Source organism: Papilio polytes, unplaced genomic scaffold, assembly GCF_000836215.1.
Source record: "Papilio polytes unplaced genomic scaffold, Ppol_1.0 DF824024.1, whole genome shotgun sequence".
In the NCBI taxonomy this organism is placed as follows: Eukaryota; Metazoa; Arthropoda; class Insecta; order Lepidoptera; family Papilionidae; genus Papilio; species Papilio polytes.
This window is the reverse complement of record NW_013525180.1, coordinates 517,529-536,288: the sequence shown is the minus strand read 5'-3', so window position 1 is coordinate 536,288 and position 18,760 is coordinate 517,529. Positions and strand designations below refer to the sequence as shown.

General features: G+C 37.3%; 1 protein-coding gene across 1 annotated transcript; it reads left to right on the top strand.

Moving 5' to 3' along the window:
• Window positions 1-735: 735 nt before the first annotated feature.
• LOC106101139 (probable ATP-dependent RNA helicase spindle-E) lies at window positions 736-18,246 on the top strand. The gene is made up of 26 exons (XM_013280267.1): window positions 736-1,136; window positions 1,330-1,524; window positions 1,718-1,939; window positions 2,084-2,159; window positions 2,233-2,525; window positions 2,770-2,990; window positions 3,232-3,413; window positions 3,833-3,996; window positions 4,392-4,559; window positions 5,026-5,188; window positions 5,788-5,915; window positions 6,341-6,544; window positions 7,156-7,385; window positions 7,964-8,024; window positions 8,097-8,188; window positions 8,621-8,744; window positions 9,467-9,679; window positions 10,072-10,287; window positions 11,245-11,370; window positions 11,663-11,823; window positions 12,391-12,510; window positions 12,804-12,926; window positions 14,165-14,312; window positions 15,069-15,190; window positions 16,104-16,328; window positions 17,069-18,246. The coding sequence occupies exons 1-26, from the start codon at window positions 924-926 to the stop codon at window positions 17,205-17,207; spliced, it is 4,329 nt and encodes a 1,442-aa protein (XP_013135721.1). The 5' UTR covers window positions 736-923; the 3' UTR covers window positions 17,208-18,246.
• The last annotated feature ends 514 nt before the right edge of the window (window positions 18,247-18,760 follow it).

Genomic DNA, 18,760 nt, shown 5'->3' with positions numbered 1-18,760 from the left:
TGATTATGAAACAGGTGTGAAGGTGCAAACATCAAGTAGCACCAGGAAGTCTATGAACATTTACATACATTATATCTATAGTCTTAATTATCCCGGAATAGCTACTTAAATTCCAATTCACATTATGGACAAAAATTCTGGAAAAACTGTGATTGCAAACTAGATTATGAGTTTTCGCTACTCTGTACTTTTCTGTGCTATGTTCTCTGTGTTTGTCTGCGAGTGATTGGACTCGTGTGATTTTTTTTCACTCGAGTCACTTGGTAGTGGTAACTTTCTCACTCGAACCCCACTCGAGTGAAGATAAGACTCGAGTGGTTTTTATTGACTCAAGTCACTCTGAATATAAAACTCATCATCATCATCACCAGCTCACTATAAGTCTCCACCGAGGGGTTCGGAGCCTACCCTGACTAGGCCAATGATATAAAATTCGAGTAACCAAATTTTTAAAAGGAATAAAACAATATTAATTTAACATAGAAATCCATTTTCGCATTATTGTAAAACGCTGCTGCAGAAATTTAAACAAAATGTAAAAAAAATCAACAACCGGACACTAATAATGTGTTTAGTTAAAAAGGTAACAAATTAACTGAAATTGCTGTAAGAATTTCTTATTCGACTCGGTTTAAATCACTCGAAAGGTTACGAGTCAAAAATATCCGAGTAATGAAATAAAAATTACTCGAGTGATAAGCAACTCGAGTCCCATTACTACTTCCATCAATAGATTAATAGATATTCTCTGTGGTTGAAGTTCAGTGTTGTTTTCGTAATTTGGCAGTTTCACTTTATCTTGTTTTTATGCATTTAAACGACATTTCGCGTTTAAATAAATTAGGTTTTATTGCCTTTAGCGTTTGTTCCTAAAAGTATCGTATTGTGAGGTGAGCGCCGTATTGACGGCGTTTACTATAAGAATGGAGGAGCTGCGGTCTTTTTTCAACAATCCATGTCCGTCTAATGCACAAGTTAAAAAATTACGAGGCCCAGTAACAGGTGGTCGGCGAATAACTAAAGAAGATACAATAAATGAACTGAATAAACCTGAACATCATCGTCACTCTGTTCTCGCGAGCGGCACTGATTATGCGGAGTCAATTAAAAAAAAAGAAATGGAAGATTATTTGAAGGTATTCACGTATAATAAATATTAAACATATAATTAAATAGCTGTGTGTAGCTTTATTTACTTCCAAATTACATGAGTATAGTATATAAATAACTAATGTTGAATACGATCACACCCCTCACAATTGCTGTGCATGCGCGTTTTTTATAATTTAAGCTAAACTAAAATATTAAAGTAAATAACTCATTTTTCAGTATGAAGGGAACAGAGACACATTCCATAGTTTTGCTGGTGGACTGGATTCTTTGGAACAGCTATCATCATGCAGTTACTCAATGCAGAACATTGAGGCTCTCACAGAGGAAGCGATGAATGTAGTATACAATAAATACTCATTCCAGAGAAAAGAGAATACAAATAATTTAGCAATAAATGAATATAGACAACAGGTGACATACTTTCTCATTAGCAAAACTAAATGTTTGTGGCATAGACAATCTTTTGTTTTTCTATAACTAACTCTTACCCTATAAATGCCTCCTAAACTGACCAAAATGACTAAAAAATGCCTAAAACATTCTCTCCGATCTCTCTCTATCTCCGATTATAACTTGGTTGCTTAAATAGATTTTTCTATTTTAGATTTTAAGTAGCATCTCAGCCTATCCAGTTGTGATTATAGAAGGTCCAACTGGATGTGGTAAGACAACACAAGTACCGCAATGGATTCTAGATGATTCATTTGAGAACCGTAGGCCATGTAAAATTGTTGTCACTCAACCAAGGAGAATAGCAGCTATTTCTATTGCCAAGAGAGTTGCTCAGGAGAGAGGCTGGGATGTTAGTGGTGTAGTTGGATATCAGGTGATTAATTTATTGATATATTTTTATTCTTTGATGTATTCTAATTTTTAAATGGATGATTCTGAACCATGTTCTGTCAAATTCTATGTATAACATTTTACAATTCAGTGTTTTAAAAATATGCTTATCTTTTTTTATTTTAAGGTGGCATTGGAAGCTAAAGTGTCATCCGATACTCGCATAAGTTATGTTACAACTGGTGTACTTCTACAAAAACTTGGTAAATATGCAACTAAATATAATTAAATAATAAACAATATATTGCAATGTGTTAACACATTTTTTATAATTAGTTTCAGCAAAGAATATGAATGAATTCACACATGTAATATTAGACGAAGTACATGAACGCGGTCAGGAAATGGATTTTCTTTTGCTTGTGGTGAAAAGACTTCTGTACACAGTATCACCGCATGTCAAAGTGGTCCTCATGTCGGCTACGATCAACCGGAAGGCTTTTGCGGATTATTTTATGATACCAACCCCGATGGGATTGCAGACTGCCATGTGTATTAAAGTTGTGAAAAAAGATCCAATGTTTACCGTGAAGACTTTCTACCTTAATCATCTAAATAAGTTTGGAGCAGTAAGTTTCCGTTTTACATACACTTTTTCAAGATTCTTACTACATCCATACTTCATAGAGATCCATAGAGTAGTACTTGAGATAGCTTCCAACAAACATCCATCCATCCATCTAAACTTTTGCATTTATAATATTAGTGAGATGATTTCCTTGTAAGTGTCTACTAATCTTTCTAACTGTTCTATGCTTTCTATTTGTGGGTTTAAAGTCTTGAAGGATACAGAGATTTGTGTTCTATTTGCAGATATTGGACAAGATTACATCAATGAAGAATGAATCACCAGGAATCCCTCCGGAAATGCATCACCTGGTGATAAAATTGATAGACGCTTTCGAACAAATTGATGAAAAAGAAGAGAACTTCGGGAACAGAGCTGAAGCTGATTTACCCTCTGTTTTGATATTCTTACCTGGTATTAATGAAATTGAGGAGTTATATGATTGTTTGACAAATTTTGAACTGCGGTGAGTGAATAATATTTCATCTTTTGCTTAATACATACTGAATTACTAGAAACTATCTTTGATCAGGATATATGTTAAAATTAATAAATTCGAAAAGAAAACTAAAAAAATTTAATAGTATGAGTTTGCGGATCAAATTATTTAAACTATACTAACATAGGACATGGCAAAGCCCAAAAAACACCTGATGTTTGTATGGTTTGAAAGATATTAATAACCATAGTGTTTTGTTTATTTCTAGATCAAAAATGTCAGAGAAGTTAGGTGTAACGAAGTCAAAATGGTGGGTGTTGCCGCTGCACTCCACCATCACCGCGGACGAGCAGGTGCGCGTGTTCCAGCGCGCGCCGCCCGGACAGCGCAAGATCATACTGGCCACCAACATCGCCGAGAGCTCCATCACTGTGCCCGACATCAAGTATGGTCTGTACACAACCATTATTACTTGACACCCATTTTAGCAGAGCAGATTTTTTCATTAGCTTTATGTTGTTGAAAGAAGGTTTAATTTTGCTTTTCACGTGTTGTTATGCACGTCCCAACTGAGGGGCTCGGGGCCTGCCATAAGTTAGGGTGACAAGGCCTTAGTCAAGCGCGCTGCTCCAGTGCCGGTTGGTTGACTTCACACGTATGTTTAAATTTCTTCGCCAAAAGGTACAGATTGCATCACGATATTTTCCTTCACCGTAAGAACGTCGGGTAAATTATGTACATATGAAATTCGAAAATCGCTTTTGTACAAAGACCTGTAGATTAGAAGTCAAGATTAGAGCCCTGAGCCATCGACGCTCTATAAATAAATTATACATTAAAAATGTATAGTTTATTATTTATTGTTGCAGTGATCGACTACTGCCTGATGAAGGTGCTGGTGGCGGACGCGGCCACCAACTTCACATCGCTGCAGCTGAGCTGGGCGGCCAAGGCCAACTGCGAGCAGCGCGCCGGCCGCGCCGGCCGCGTGCGCGACGGACGACTCTACCGCCTCGTCACGGAGAGGTTTTATGTAAGTTTTTATACACGCATATATATCTATATATCTCTAGGAGGCTTAAAGTCCACGGTACACTATGGAAAGCCCTTCCGCATCTTACGATGTTCTGAGTTGCTAACATATTTGAAAAATACTATACATAACAATTTTTTAAAGGAATCAGGCAATCAAGCTGTGGTATGATTCTCAGATTTTTCTCACATCAAATCTCAGATAGGCATCCTCATGAATTGTAAATGTATTGTGACTAAGAAAGGCATACATACTCACTTCTTGGACCCTTAAATTGGAAATACGATTTAAAAATGTATGTGTATTTTATGTGAGACTTGTAGATCTGCAACACTAATTTCGAAGCCTTACCGGCAGCATTTTTTTACTTTTGTCCTGTGTTTAAAATATTCCAGAACGATTTGCCGGACGAGTGTCCGCCGGAGATAGTGCGGTGCCCGCTGGAGCGGCTGGTGCTGCTGGCCAAGATGCTGGACATGGGCCCGCCCAGCGACATCCTCGCACTCGCCATGGACCCGCCCGATATGTCCAATATACATAAAACTATACTAGTACTCAAAGAGGTCAGTTATTTATGAATAGTTTTTTATATCCCTCAAGTTGGCAAACAAGCAAGCGGCCACCGGATTCCGCCAAAATGGCAAAGCGACCGCTGCCCATAGACATCGCTAATTGTAGATGCGTTGCTTATCCTTAATTGATGGGAGAAGAGACGCACATTAACAGGAAATTTCCCTTTCTTATGCGTCTCCCCCCCGTCAAATCCATTTTTCCTTACCGTCCTTTCCTCTTAAGCTAAGGATGGAAAAGAAAGGAGATTAAAGTCAGGCCTCCGGCAATACTTGCACATTTTATTTCTTTTCTTGAATTCGCGTCAAATCAAATATTCAATCTTTTTATATGTGTAGATGAAGCTGTCACCCGTGATGTCTTGTGCGCGGAATTAAAAAAAAATCTATTAGCCTATTTGTTCTAAATAATATCTAAACTTGGACATTTATAATATTAGTAATAAGTGAAAGTACTTAGGTGGGTGGTATGAAGAAGACGATAGACGACGAGTGGTGCGTGTCTGACGGTGACGTCACGTACCTGGGCCGCATCATGGCCAAGCTGCCGCTGGACGTCAGGGTCTCCAAGCTGATCGTGCTCGGATACATCTATGGATGCTTCGATGAAAGCATCATAATGGGTATACTTCTATTTTATTTAACTATCCTAATATTATAAAGGTTATGCGTTTTTTATGTATTGAAATAACTCAAAAACTACTGGGGCAATTTTAAAAATTCTTTCACCAATAAATAGCTACGTAACTGAGTAACTAAAACTACGTTTAATATTTTTTTCCGCGCGGACGCAGACGCGATCTACGACTAGTTTAGTTATAAAATGTTAGGAAATAAAATCAACAAAGCACATTTTATGTTGTTTGAGATACTCTACTTTGATAAAAACTTGCAAGTCACATTCTCTGCTTGCTTAAATGCTGTCTTGAAATATTTTTTAATTATTTATTGTTACAAACATCTATACAAAGTAACAACAATAATCTCTTCATGCATGCAATATTATGAGAAATAAACATTTGTGAATTATTACATTATGCACCTAAAACCAAATAATTTGCAACTGTAACAAATTTAAAAAAAGTTTTTCGATGTTTTCAGATGTTTTGTAAAAAAATAACGTTTTTTTTTATTCTCTCAAGGTGATTATTGTTTTAGATGAAGAGTACCACCAGCATACCCCACTGTACATTTATAACACAACAAAGTTTGTTATTCCCAGCTGCGGCGATGTCCGTGAAGAATGTATTCAACAGTCCGTTCCGAGAGAAGCTGAATGCGTACAACTCGAAGCTGACGTGGGCTGACGGCTCCACCAGCGACTGTATCGCCTTCCTCAATGTTTATAAGGTATACTTGACTAAGTAAACTTGTTCATATTTAACTAACTAAAATTGTATGTGAGTAATTTAAAATTTTCTGTATGTGTTTTGTTCGTGTAATCTCCAAAATAGGTGAAACGATTTTGATAGGACAATTTTAACATAAGCTATATTTTAAATCCTACTATGACAACCATCATACTAATATCATAAATACGATAGTTTAGATGGATGGATGTTAAAGATTGTAGCCAAAACGGCTGAACAGATTTTGATGAAATTTGATATAGATGTAAAGGATAGTCTGGAAGAACACATAGGCTACTTACTTTTGTGTTTTCAATTCCGCGTGGACGGAGTCGCGGGCGAAAGCTAGTTAATTATATTATCATAACCTCATCTTTGACATCACAGATTATACAATAATTGTAACTATGTTTATTGTCCATCTAGGTGTGGAACCACCTGCGCAGAATGAACTACTTCAAGGAGGCCGGCAGCGAGGGCCAGTGGGCGCGCCGCTTCTACGTGCAGATGCGCGCGTTGCGCGAGCTGGACGACCTCGTGCGGGAGCTGCGCGCGCGCCTCGCGCGGGAGGGGCTCGACAGCGCCGTGCCCTCGCCCTGGGCCAAGCATGAGATCACACTAGTGCTTAAAGTAAGTTGGAATAATCGATAAATGTTATTGATTGAAAAATACTATAGTTAAAATACCAAAAAGTGTAATCTAAATTTAGTTGTTCTTTGCATAATTGATTTTATTTAAAAATAGCTATCGCCCGTGAGTCATGCCGAATAAAAAAAAATCTTAACATTGTTCTTCTAGATTATGCCAAATTTCAAAGAGATTCATTAAGCCGTTTTGAAGATATGTATAAGCAAACATCCATCCATCTAAACTTTCGCATTTATAATATTAGTACGATTACCTCGAAAGAAGTTTTTTTCTTACACAAATCAAAATAGATCAATCAAAATAGTCATGAGTTTAATTTCTAATACCGCAATACTTGTAAAAAAATTATATTATCATCCCAAATGCCTTTCATTTTTCTTGAAGAAATATTTAAAATACTGTGTTTTTGTACGTCCGTGAGAACAAATTAAACTGTTAAATTAAACAAATTAAATTAAACCTGGAATGGAACGGTCGGCTGCGCCCGACGGCTACGTCTAGGTGACGTCAATAAACCAGTCTGCACTAAGCAAGCGTCGTTTCTGTTACTCCCATACTTATCATAAACTAATCCGAGTTTGTTTGATTTCCAGTTGATAATAGCGGGCGCGTTCTACCCGCAGTACTTCGTGCAGGCGTCGGGGGACGAGTGCCGCGAGCGCGAGGCGGTGCGCGCGCTGGCTGGCCTCGACCCGCGCCGCTCGCTCTACCTCACCGGCTGGCCCGCGCACCAGCCGCTGCCGCCCTACGCGCCCGCGCTGCGCCGCAAGCTGGCTGCCGTGCTGGGGGACCGGCCGCACGTCACCTTCCACCCCGGCACTAAGTACTAACACTGCTTCGGAATGGACTATGTAGTGTGAATGATTTGAATTAAATGTAAATTTGAACATTAGTACTTTTTGAATCATCAAAGATATGCACAGTTTGTATGAATAAACGCTATAGAGGAATACGTGCAAACATATTTTTTAAATCGAAGGTGTATACAAGTTTCTGAAGTTTCGTTAACGTGAATATATTAAGCTGACTGTACCACAACCATGTCTCTAATCGTCAAGCATCAATTTTACTAAGCTATTTTAAGTTTCACTTTGACGCGTTCTATAGAATCAATCGACCATTTAGAATTCCCTTCCATTAGACCCGCCTTTTTTTGGTAGCGGGGGGGAGGGATCTTTAAAAAGATGCCCTTTCTTATGGGGGAAGACAGAGTTATGTGAGGTTTGTAGCCACTAAAACCCCCTCGGCGGCAAGCCTCTAGTGCAATAGGAGAGGATTCCGGGATCTCCGTGGAACTGTCCGGAACCTACTAGTCAAAGTAGTCAAAAAAAGTCAAAATTATTAGTACTTTTTAATTTAAATACTCTTTATTTTAATTATTTAAATATGTCTCGTTCACAGGAAAATATTTTTGATGTTCTCTGACGGAAGTGATGAAGCAAAACCTCCCGAAAGAACAGGGGTGAGTTTAATTACTTATTTTCAATATTACTTTAGAAAAAAATTACATTTGATATAATCCAATTTTGTACAGGACCCTACCATTCCCGGACAAGTGGTACTTCCTGTGTACAAAGCTGTCAAGGCTCGACAAATACGTACAGAGATTCGTATACCTCTTTTGCCGTAAGTAAAACATAAATGTAGATTTATAAGAAAACACATGGAAAGTAAAACACAGATAAATTCTAACTATACTGATATAAAGAGGAAAGATTTGTATTTTTGTATGTATCAAAATAACTCAAAAACTACTGGACCGATTTAAATAAATCACCATTAAAAAGCTATGTTATCAGCAAGTAACACGGCAATGTTTTTTTATTTTCTTAATTTAACGCGAACGATGTCGCGAGCAATAACTAGTAAGCTATAATATTAAGTTAACATCTTTAAATTTTAAGTTAACAAACAAAGTTAACAAAGAACTTTCTCACTATTATACTAGATTTGGTAAACTACACTAAACTACAATAATTCAACAAAAATCAAATATTCTTCTATAAAAAAAAACTAAATATTGTTAACCAGTAAATTTAATAATTTCTCGTGTTTCAGTATAGAAAAAGCGAACGAATTAGCAGCGGTATACGAGAAAGCGACTGCGAACGTGGACTTGGAGAAGATGGTGCCGCGCCTGCCGGAGATCGACGACACGCACTTCCCTCTCAAATTGTCCCAAGTAATAATTTTTATCTATATATGTACAGTCAGCTTCATCTATATGATAAAAAAAACGCAATTTTTTTATATTTTGTAAACGTACCACAATCATATTACATTATATAATGTCTACATGTCTACATTGACAAAGAAAATAAAAAATATACTGATATTTATCCGTTTACACTACTCTTGAAAGCCCTAATTTTATATTATGAATACTTATTTTAGAATAAAATAGTATTTATTGCCACAAAAAGAAACGAAAGTAAAATACTTACTTATTAGACCTATTCTAAAGACAAATCTATTACATGTAATAAAATTGGAGTGTCTGTAATATCAAGAGAAAAGTTCCAGATTTCTGGTAAACACATTGTATTTGCTAATAATGAATATCGTACTTAAAACGTTTTTATCTGTCCGCAAGCCGTGTTTGTTCCTGGTAATCTCCGAAACAGATTTCGACCGGACTTTCACTGAAGGGTAGCTGATATAGACATGCACATTATGGGCTATTTTTTTTTTTAATTCCGCGCTGTCAAAATGGCGACCGGACCGCTATCTCTGGAAAGTGTGGACCGATTTGGACGGGACTTTGACTGTAAGATAGCTGGTAGACACGCGGTTAAGTGATAGATGACTTTTTTTAAATCCGCGCCATCGAAGTTTGCGGGCGACAGCTCGTTAACATATAAAATGTTGTCAAAGCTAGCCAGCTCAGCATGTAATTTGTTGCAGTTCATATCCGTGAGCAAGTTCTGGGTACAATACGACGACGAGTCAACTGAAGCGGAGCTGCGCCAGATAGAGGAGGAGCTGAACCGCGGCGGGCTGCTGGCCAGCGCGGGGGAGCGGCCCGGCGCGCTCTGCGCCGCGCCCTACGCCAGCGCGGCCGGCACCGCCTTCTACCGCGCCCGCGTACTCGCCCTCCACAACAGGGACATGCTGGAGGTTATTGACACATTCTTAAATGTTTTATTTTTTTGTTAGTCAAACTGGTATTCGAATAAGTGAACTTCCTAGTCGATGGCATTTAAGGTGTTAAATTAGTAAATATTTGTTTTATTTTTTAATTTCTTTCTTGCCAAGTTTCATTACCGAATAAATCTGTTTTTGATGAAATATGATGTATTACAGTTAGCTGCATAAATATACACAAATAAAACTTAAGAAACTTGTATAGTTGTACGGTTTCAAAAACACGTTTGTGATACATATTAATAGAAATAAAGACGGTCACTAGTTTCTAAAGCTTTGTAATAGTCGACGATGTCCCTCTGTTTTAACGTAAGCGAAAAAATATCTCTTAACATCTACAGCATAGAGTTAATTTTGTGTATTAGGTGTTGTACATCGACTACGGCAGCTGCGGGCGCGTGAGTGCGGGCAGCGTGCGCTCGCTGCCGGCGGGCGTGTGCCGCAGCGCGCCGCCGCTGGGTATGCAGTGCGCGCTGGCCGGCGTGGCGCCCGCGCCGCTGCTGGACCACCATGCGCACTGGGCGCCCGCCGCCGCGCACCTCTTCACCTCGCTTGTCACGCGCGGCCGCCTGCTCGGCAAGGTGCTGCCACTGCGCACCACTACACACCACTACACAACACTACACAACACTACACAACACAACACTACACAGCACTACACAACACTACACAACGCAACACAACACTACACAGCACTACACACCACTACACAACACTACACAACACTACACAACACAACACTACACAACACAACACTACACACCACTACACAACACTACACAACACACCACTACACAGCACTACACAACACTACACACCACTTAACAACACTACACAACACTACACAACACAACACTACACAACACTAAACAACACAACACTACACAGCACTACACAACACTACACACCACTACACAACACTACACAACACTACACAACACTACACAGCACTACACAACATTACACAACACTACACAACACCAAACACCACTAAACACATTTAATACTACGGTTAAGAGCTTGCTCACAACATTGACTAAACTATCGTGCAACTGTTGTGTGGTTGTCGATTGTTGTGCAGCCAGTTAAACTGTTTAGTTGCACTATTAAAAATCCTGTAGTGTTCACACCTTCATATAAGCTATTAAGTATCAAAGCGCGACTGAACAGTTTAGCGATAGTTTAGGTAAAGGTGTTCGCGCGCTCTAAAGGACTCTTAGGTGATTGCTTTCACAATCAATAGAGAAAGAATAGTATAACACCTAACAATCCTATAACACCAATAACACCTAGATCTTTTTAGAGATTAGGTGTTCGGTCTCAAATATATGTTTAGCTTTGGCCTAAGTTATTAAAAAAAATACAAAAGTAAGTAGTCAGTGTGTTCTTCCAGACTATCCTCTACATCTATCCCAAATTTCATCGAAATCCGTTCAGCCGTTTATGCTACGAACTCTAACAAACATCCATCTATCCATCTGAACTTTCGCATATGTTATTAGTAAGATTTAAATAGTAAGATGTAGATATGTTTCCAGGTGTATTCGGTAGTGAACGGCGTGGTATCGATAGAGCTGTTCGCGGAGCACGGCAAGACGAGCGTCAACAAGGCGCTGTTGGACAAGGGGCTCGCTGTGCCCTGCGAGGAGAGCTATGAATCTAAGGTATTAAGAGTATTTTAAAAAAAAGTCAAATTTGTTAAGTCTTTAAAGCAGATTTCTTAATATTTTCGTCCATCTCAAAATATTTTATAATCCAAAAGATACAATTTTCACGCTATCTGAAAACTTTTCTAATCGTACAGGAGTTTATCAAATTAATTTAGTTTTTGAGTACATAGTGAACAAATTATTCTTCTTTACATTTTTGTATAATAATCCAGACAAGTCTGTGGTACTGAACATAATATTGAGGGTCTTGTTTGGTTTATATTTGTCTTTTTATTCTATTTTCTAGTTAAATCATGACGTGAGAGAGATGGCGAATAGTCTAAACATGGTCCAGAAGAGAGCATACAACAAGGAGCAGGCCGAGGCCGCGTTCTGTCACATGAACGAGATGGAGCCCCCCAACTATAAGGACTGCGACACTGACGTCTGCTTGAAGGGACCATTCAGGTAAATATTTAGTTATAAAAGCGATCCGCTACTCGTTTGCCCCCTTTTAATTTATATTGCTCACTCGCTTTCGCCCACGACTCCGTCCGCGAGTAGTTAAAAAAGCAAATGTAAGTAGCCTATGTGTTCTTCAAACTATCTTCTACATCTATGCTAAATTTCATTAAAATCCGTTTAGCCGTTTAGAGAACAAACTCTAACAAACATCCATCAGTCCATTTAAACTTTCGCATTTATAATATTAGTATGAATTAAGTGATTCGCTGCTTGTTTGTCCCCTTTTTTATGAACAAAAAGTCTAATGTCTATGGTTTTTTTATTGCTTATATATGTACCAGTACATAAATTCTTATTTTCTTGTTATTAATAGATAGTGCCAGTTTAATAAATATTTTCTTACCTTAAAAATTCTAGTAAACCAATAAATTATAGAGTAAATCGTATACTTTATCTATGGGTGTGTCAGTCCTTTATGTCCGGCGCCTTGGACTGTCGCCCCATCTCGCATTACCCTGATGCCAGTACTAGATATTGTATATTAATATTTAAACTGTTTTGTTTCTACAGTCCGTTGGAAACCAACATTCACAGTCTGATGTACTCGGGTCGAGAGAAACTTGTCCATATCGAGTGGAATTCTGTCAACTCCGTGCTGTTAGATACTGAACCGCAGGAAATATATGAAAAGTAAATATTTTTTTATTACAACCATTAAAGTGTGCATAAAATGTTAGCTTACTGGTGACTCTAAATGCAAGGTAGGCGTAGACCTGTCAAAAAGATACCAAAGATTTTTGTACATTTATGTCAGTGTCATAAATCCAAGATGGCCGCCGCCACAAGATGGATGATTTTTTGTACAACCACCACATTCAGATCAAATTATAGAATTCTAAAATAGTACAAGATAGTTAACATCAATAATAATACTAAATTGAAATTTATGGCTTGTAAATCAATTTGAATTATTTATTTTTTAGATTGGTAGTAGCGGCGCAGGTGTGTCAGAACGAGATGGGCAGCACGCTGACGCTGCACCACACCACGCTGATGCCCAACATCCCCGCGCTGCCGGCCATCATAGCGCTGCTCTTCTGCCCACAGTAAGCTTACTTATTTTATTTATAACTAGTTGTTCCACGCGACTCCGTCCGCGCGGAATAAAAAAAAAGCAAGTGGCCTATGTGTTCTTCCAGACTATACTCTACATCTATTCCAAATTTCATCCAGATCCCTTCAGCCGTTTAGGCTGCAAGCTCTAACATCCATCCATCCATCAAAATTTTCGCATTTATAATATTAGTATAAGTAGCTGTTCCTCGCGACTTTCTTTGTGTGAAATAAAAAAAAAATAATATTTTTTTTTGAAATCGGTCCAGTAGTTTTTAAATTATTTCAATACATATAAATCTTTCCTCTTTATGATAATAGCAGTTTAGTGTTATCAAGGCAATCTACAAACACCCTTTTAGAAATGTGAAGTACTAGCTGTTGCCCGCGACTTCGTCCGAGTAGTATTAAAAAATATACGAACTATATAAATAACAAAAAACTACGTATCTCTCGGGAACCGGACATTTCTCGGGGATGAACCTTGAGCCATGTGTACTCCAGACTTTGTTTTATATCTGTGCCAAATTTTAGTAAGATATGAACCGTAACTATTCCCGGGATAAAAAGTAGCCTATGTGTTCTTCCAGACTACGCTCTAAACCTGTGCCAAATTTTATGGAGATCCGTTCAGACATTCTACCAAACATCCATCCATCCATCGTAACTTTCGCATTTATAATATTCATATGATATGATCAAGATTGAGTGTACATTGCATGTAGCCAACAAAGGAAGAACAAAGAATGTATGGATTGTGTGGAAGATATGCGTAAGGAAGTATTTAGAAATGACGTCCGATAGAGATGTTAGAGCAGCACAGACCCTACGTAGTGTTAGCTTTTTAACTATTTTGATGTATTCTGTATTCTTGAAGGTTATTTAGTCTGTGCTATAAATCAATACATTTGTCATAATTTGAAATAACGATATAACCTTTGTAATTGTGATCCAAAACATTATTTAAAATATTTATGTCATGATTTTAAAATGTCGTAATTCTGCTTGTTATGTTAATAATCGGATAGTAGTCGGATGTCAAAAATAAGGGTGTTGCATTAGCTCGACGACACGACGGCCATATTGGTAAGGTTATTCTGTGCAAATTGGTAGAAAACATAAGAGGTAATGAAGACTATATTTTATTAAAGCATAACATGGCTGTGACGCCCTTAGTAGGGACATGTTGACATACGCCAATTTAATAAAAAACATGAATATTGTAATGCAGGGCGGAGTTGCGTCGAGACGAGCATTGTACGCGCTACGTGAGTACATTGTGTGGACTGGGCAGCCATGACGACGGCCGCCCCTACTTCCCCGAGCACGATATACTCGTTAATATCGACGCAGAACTCGATGTAGAAGATATCGGTCTGGTGAGTTACTCAGAGATAAACTAGCTGTTGCTCGCGAATTCGTCCTCGTGATATAAAAGATATATCCTACGTTACTTACAGATAATTTACCTTTCTAATCTATATTATTATAATAAAGCGTAAACACACACTTCTTTGTTGTCTAAGATGTCAGCATTTACACCATATTTTTGAATAATTCTTCTTTTAATAAAAAGCCCTACACTTACGTTACGCTTTAGGCTATATATTTTCACACCATTAAACTTAGAGGGTAAATATTTTGGATAAAAACCCTAATGTGGGAAAGAGACCATAAGTTGCTGCCAACATCAAAAAAGCAAGATTGCTATGGTTTGACATCATGTCAATTTGACAATTGTGAACAATAAAATGAAATTTTTATAATTTCATGCGGATGAAGTCGCATGAGAACAGCTAGTGGTGAAATAATTTCTGAAATGCACCCAGTAGTCTTTAAATTATTTCAATACATACAAAAATGTAATTATACTAATATTACCTCTTTATTTTTTATTAATTATTAAAGTAACATAGTATGTGGTCTGTGTTTTTCCAGACTATTCTCTATATTTATATTCTATGTTATATACTTTTAACAAACATCCAATCAGCCTTCTAAATTGTTATTTTTATAATATCAGTAAGATTTGAAACTAAATTCTTGTTTAGTCAACTAAGTTAACTTATTTAGTTTAGAGATGAGAACAGAGATTATATATTTGAATGTTTTTTAAATAGAAGTGTGTAATGTAGATAAACCACGTGCGACACCTGATGGACTACATGATGTTCTGCAGCGAGGGGCAGGACACGCCCGCGGCTGACGACGAGTTCCATCCTAAGGTGCCAAAGTTCATACGCGAGGATATCATGAAGTGAGTACGATACGGTACATCTTAATCTTAAAGTAAGGGTTTTTTTCATTTTATATCTATATTATCAACAGTACATTTTTTATTAAGTGGGTTATAGATATATACTATTCTGCATACTTCAATATTTATTAATAACGCAAAAAAATATATACAGTAAAACCTCGATAACTTAAAAATCTATGTAATGTTAGGAATAAAATTAGTACCGTGCTATAGAATTGGCGCAACTCTAGATTATCGGCATAAACGGCACGTCCCTAGCTGACAGCTGTCAATGTCACTAGAAGTATGGATAGATTGGCGCGTAACAACTTACTTCTCGTCAAGACTCAAGAGTCTTGACGAGAAGTATTGCTCTGAGTTAAAAGCGACAGTATCAATTAAATAAGTTGTCTAATAGTAATTTCAAAAAATATGTTCCCTTCCTATCAGAGTCCAAAACCTCTATAACATTGACCTTTGATAACTTAAAACCTCTATATCTTAAAATATTTTGTATTTCCCGTGGACTTTAACTAATCGAGGTTCTACTGTATAAGTAAATATCACCTAAAATGGCGCTTAAAACAAATAGCCTTTCGCCCTTCGATATTTATATGTTGTTATAAATTTCCATACAAGTGAATTTTTAAAAAATAGTAGTCGTGCGGTAATATGAGCAATAATGGTGAACTACTTTAAAACAAATACACAAAGGCAACTACGTATAAGATATCGAATGTTCCGTGGTGACGACTAGGAATGTACTGTGCTACTGAGTTGAGCGACTAAAGGATTGAGGTACTGAGGCCTAGAGAGCTCGTTAGCGACTTAGAGACTGAGGGTGGCCTCATTCCTTGCAAAGACTTTAAGTATCCCCCACTACTAGTTCCGTTTGTAATATTGAGTAACAATACATATAATGTGTGGGCAGACTGCTGCGCAAGCGGCGGCGGCACCGCGCGGCGTGCTGCGTGGCGAACGCGTGGCGCTGGCGGTCGGCGGAAGAGAGCGAGCTGCTGGAGATCAGCGTGCCCGGCATGGCGGAGCGCGCGCTGCTGTACGCGCTGCACCGCCCGCTGGAGCTGCGCGCGCCGCCCCGCGCCGCGCTGCTGCGGCTGCGCGCCGCCAACCTCGCGCTGCACCACATGCTCGCCAGGTCCGCACCACACACAATACTCTGCCAATACAAACACATACAACGTAATTGCAGGTCTAGACACCCCTAACTTGTTCTAGCGTAAGTTATGTGTTAAGGTTATGGTCAAATGGGTATTGAGAGTCTAAACCCTGGGGCATTTTTTTTTATTTTATGTTCATCTATCGTTCTATGCTATTATAATAAAGCGTAAACACACACTTCTTTGTTGTCTAAGATGTCAGCAATTACATCATATTTTTCAATAATTCTTTTTTTAATAAAAAGCCCTACATTTACGTAACGCTTTAGGCTATATAATTTCACGCCATTAAATTTAGGGGGTAAATATTTTGGATAAAAACATCAAGAAAGTAAATTGCTAAGGTTTGTCATGTCATGTCATTTTGACATTTGCTATTGATAATTTGACAAATGTTAACAACAAAATAAAATTTTCATAATTTCATGCGGACGAAGCCGCACGGGAACAGCTAGTTAGTTATAACGAAAGTATGATTGTGTGTGAAATTCCACCAAAACAGTTTTAACGAACCTAAACCCGTTTAAGTGGAGTTTAATGTAACGAATAAATGAGATTTCTTACCCTACAAATATTAAAATGGGCTATATTGTTACAATATATCTTTTTATCAACTTAAAATTTTAATATTTTTCCAATTAATTATTGTGTACGTCAAGATTATGAAGCACAAATGTAATCCTTCGAAAAAAATCTAACTGAAATAAATGACCAACAGGACATCATCGTCGTCTAACCAGGAGTTGACGTGCGAGCTGTGCAACACGGGCCCGCTGCCCGCCGCCGCCATGCGCATACACATCTACTCCAACATGCACCACGACAAGGAGGAGGAACTCCAAGACCTCACACCTTGAACACACACACGCACACCTCACACCTTCCACCTCCCACCTACTATCTCCCATCTACCTCCTCGCCTACTTATATTCGAATTCAATTCAAGTGAAAAATTAAAACAAACCTGACTTAACAACTGTATAACTAAAAAATGTATTCAAAATGATCATCTTAGTGTAAAAGCACAGAAATGTTCTTATATATCCCTAGACAAATGACATTGCCAGTGAAATGTGTAAATATAAAATCATTTTTATTGAATTCGACTATACCTTTCATCTATTCAACTCTCATATGTAAATTCTCAAAATACTTGATTATAATTAGTAGAAATACCAACGTATAACAAGAGTTAATTATGCCATATATAAGTTATTTCACTTTGTTTTGTTTAAAAATGTGAAAATAGTATTAATATCTTAAAATGTTTTAAACTCTTTTGTTTTTACCAAAAATGATATCTAATATCTATGGTAAAATGTTTGTATGTACGTATATATGTTGTGATGTAACATTAAATCTAGGAGTTATTTTTCTATAACCCTTAAATTCGTTAATTTCTAGAATATCTCACTTAAGTAGATTATTTTATGATCTCCTATACTAACATATGATTAGTAGCAGAAATATTATAAGATAAGTCCCCTTTTGACCGATATTAATGAAACTAAATAGATATGTGTTAAATTGTCCAATCCATGGTCCTTCGAGTCGGATACGACAGACTTCATTCTCTATTTCCGTATAACTAGTATTTAGTACTAAGTTTTTTTGTGTGTCGCCATTGTTTATGTGTTATAATAACTCAAAAGAATTATTATTTATAGGTATAAATTGTATCGGGTAGTTTTTATAATCATTCTCAATTGATTTCCACTGATTCAAACTTACTAGTGTAAGGACAGGTAATTATAATCGGCGAAATATGAATTTCCAAACATTTTAATTTACAATTTAATTGCAAATAATAACGAAATGTCACTTTTGACCCCAACTTGACTAGTGACTTTCATATTAAAATGTTGCCATTATAAAAACATAAAACCTCTGCGAGAATATGTTTTTGCACTTTTCACCCTATTGACTATAACTAATACGATAACAGGCGACATGACAACTACATACCCTAAATATTTACCAGTTCATATGTGATTATGTTTTTTAATTATAACTATCTTTATAATAAGGATATGTATAATTGTAGTGTTAATGTTTAATTAGGAAAAAATATCTAGAATTAATATTAATGTTACAAAAATTTTGGACATTTCTAGTTATAAAATTGTTGATTATCTGTTCTTTTTTCATTTTGTTTGATAAATATTGAATAAAAGTTTATTCGTTTCAATAAACGGCGTTTTAAATCAACTTTCTCATCTTACTAATATATTTTTTCGATAAGTTTGTACGTCTCATGGCAGTCGGCAGATTAGGTCTAAGCATAAACAGGTAATATTCGAAGTTGTTTATACTTTTTTGACAATCTAGAGGGAGGGGAAGGCAGGTGCCTCTCAGCCCCCCCCTTTTTTATTTATCTCGCTGGGAAAATGCATTTACGCATCCCCCCCCC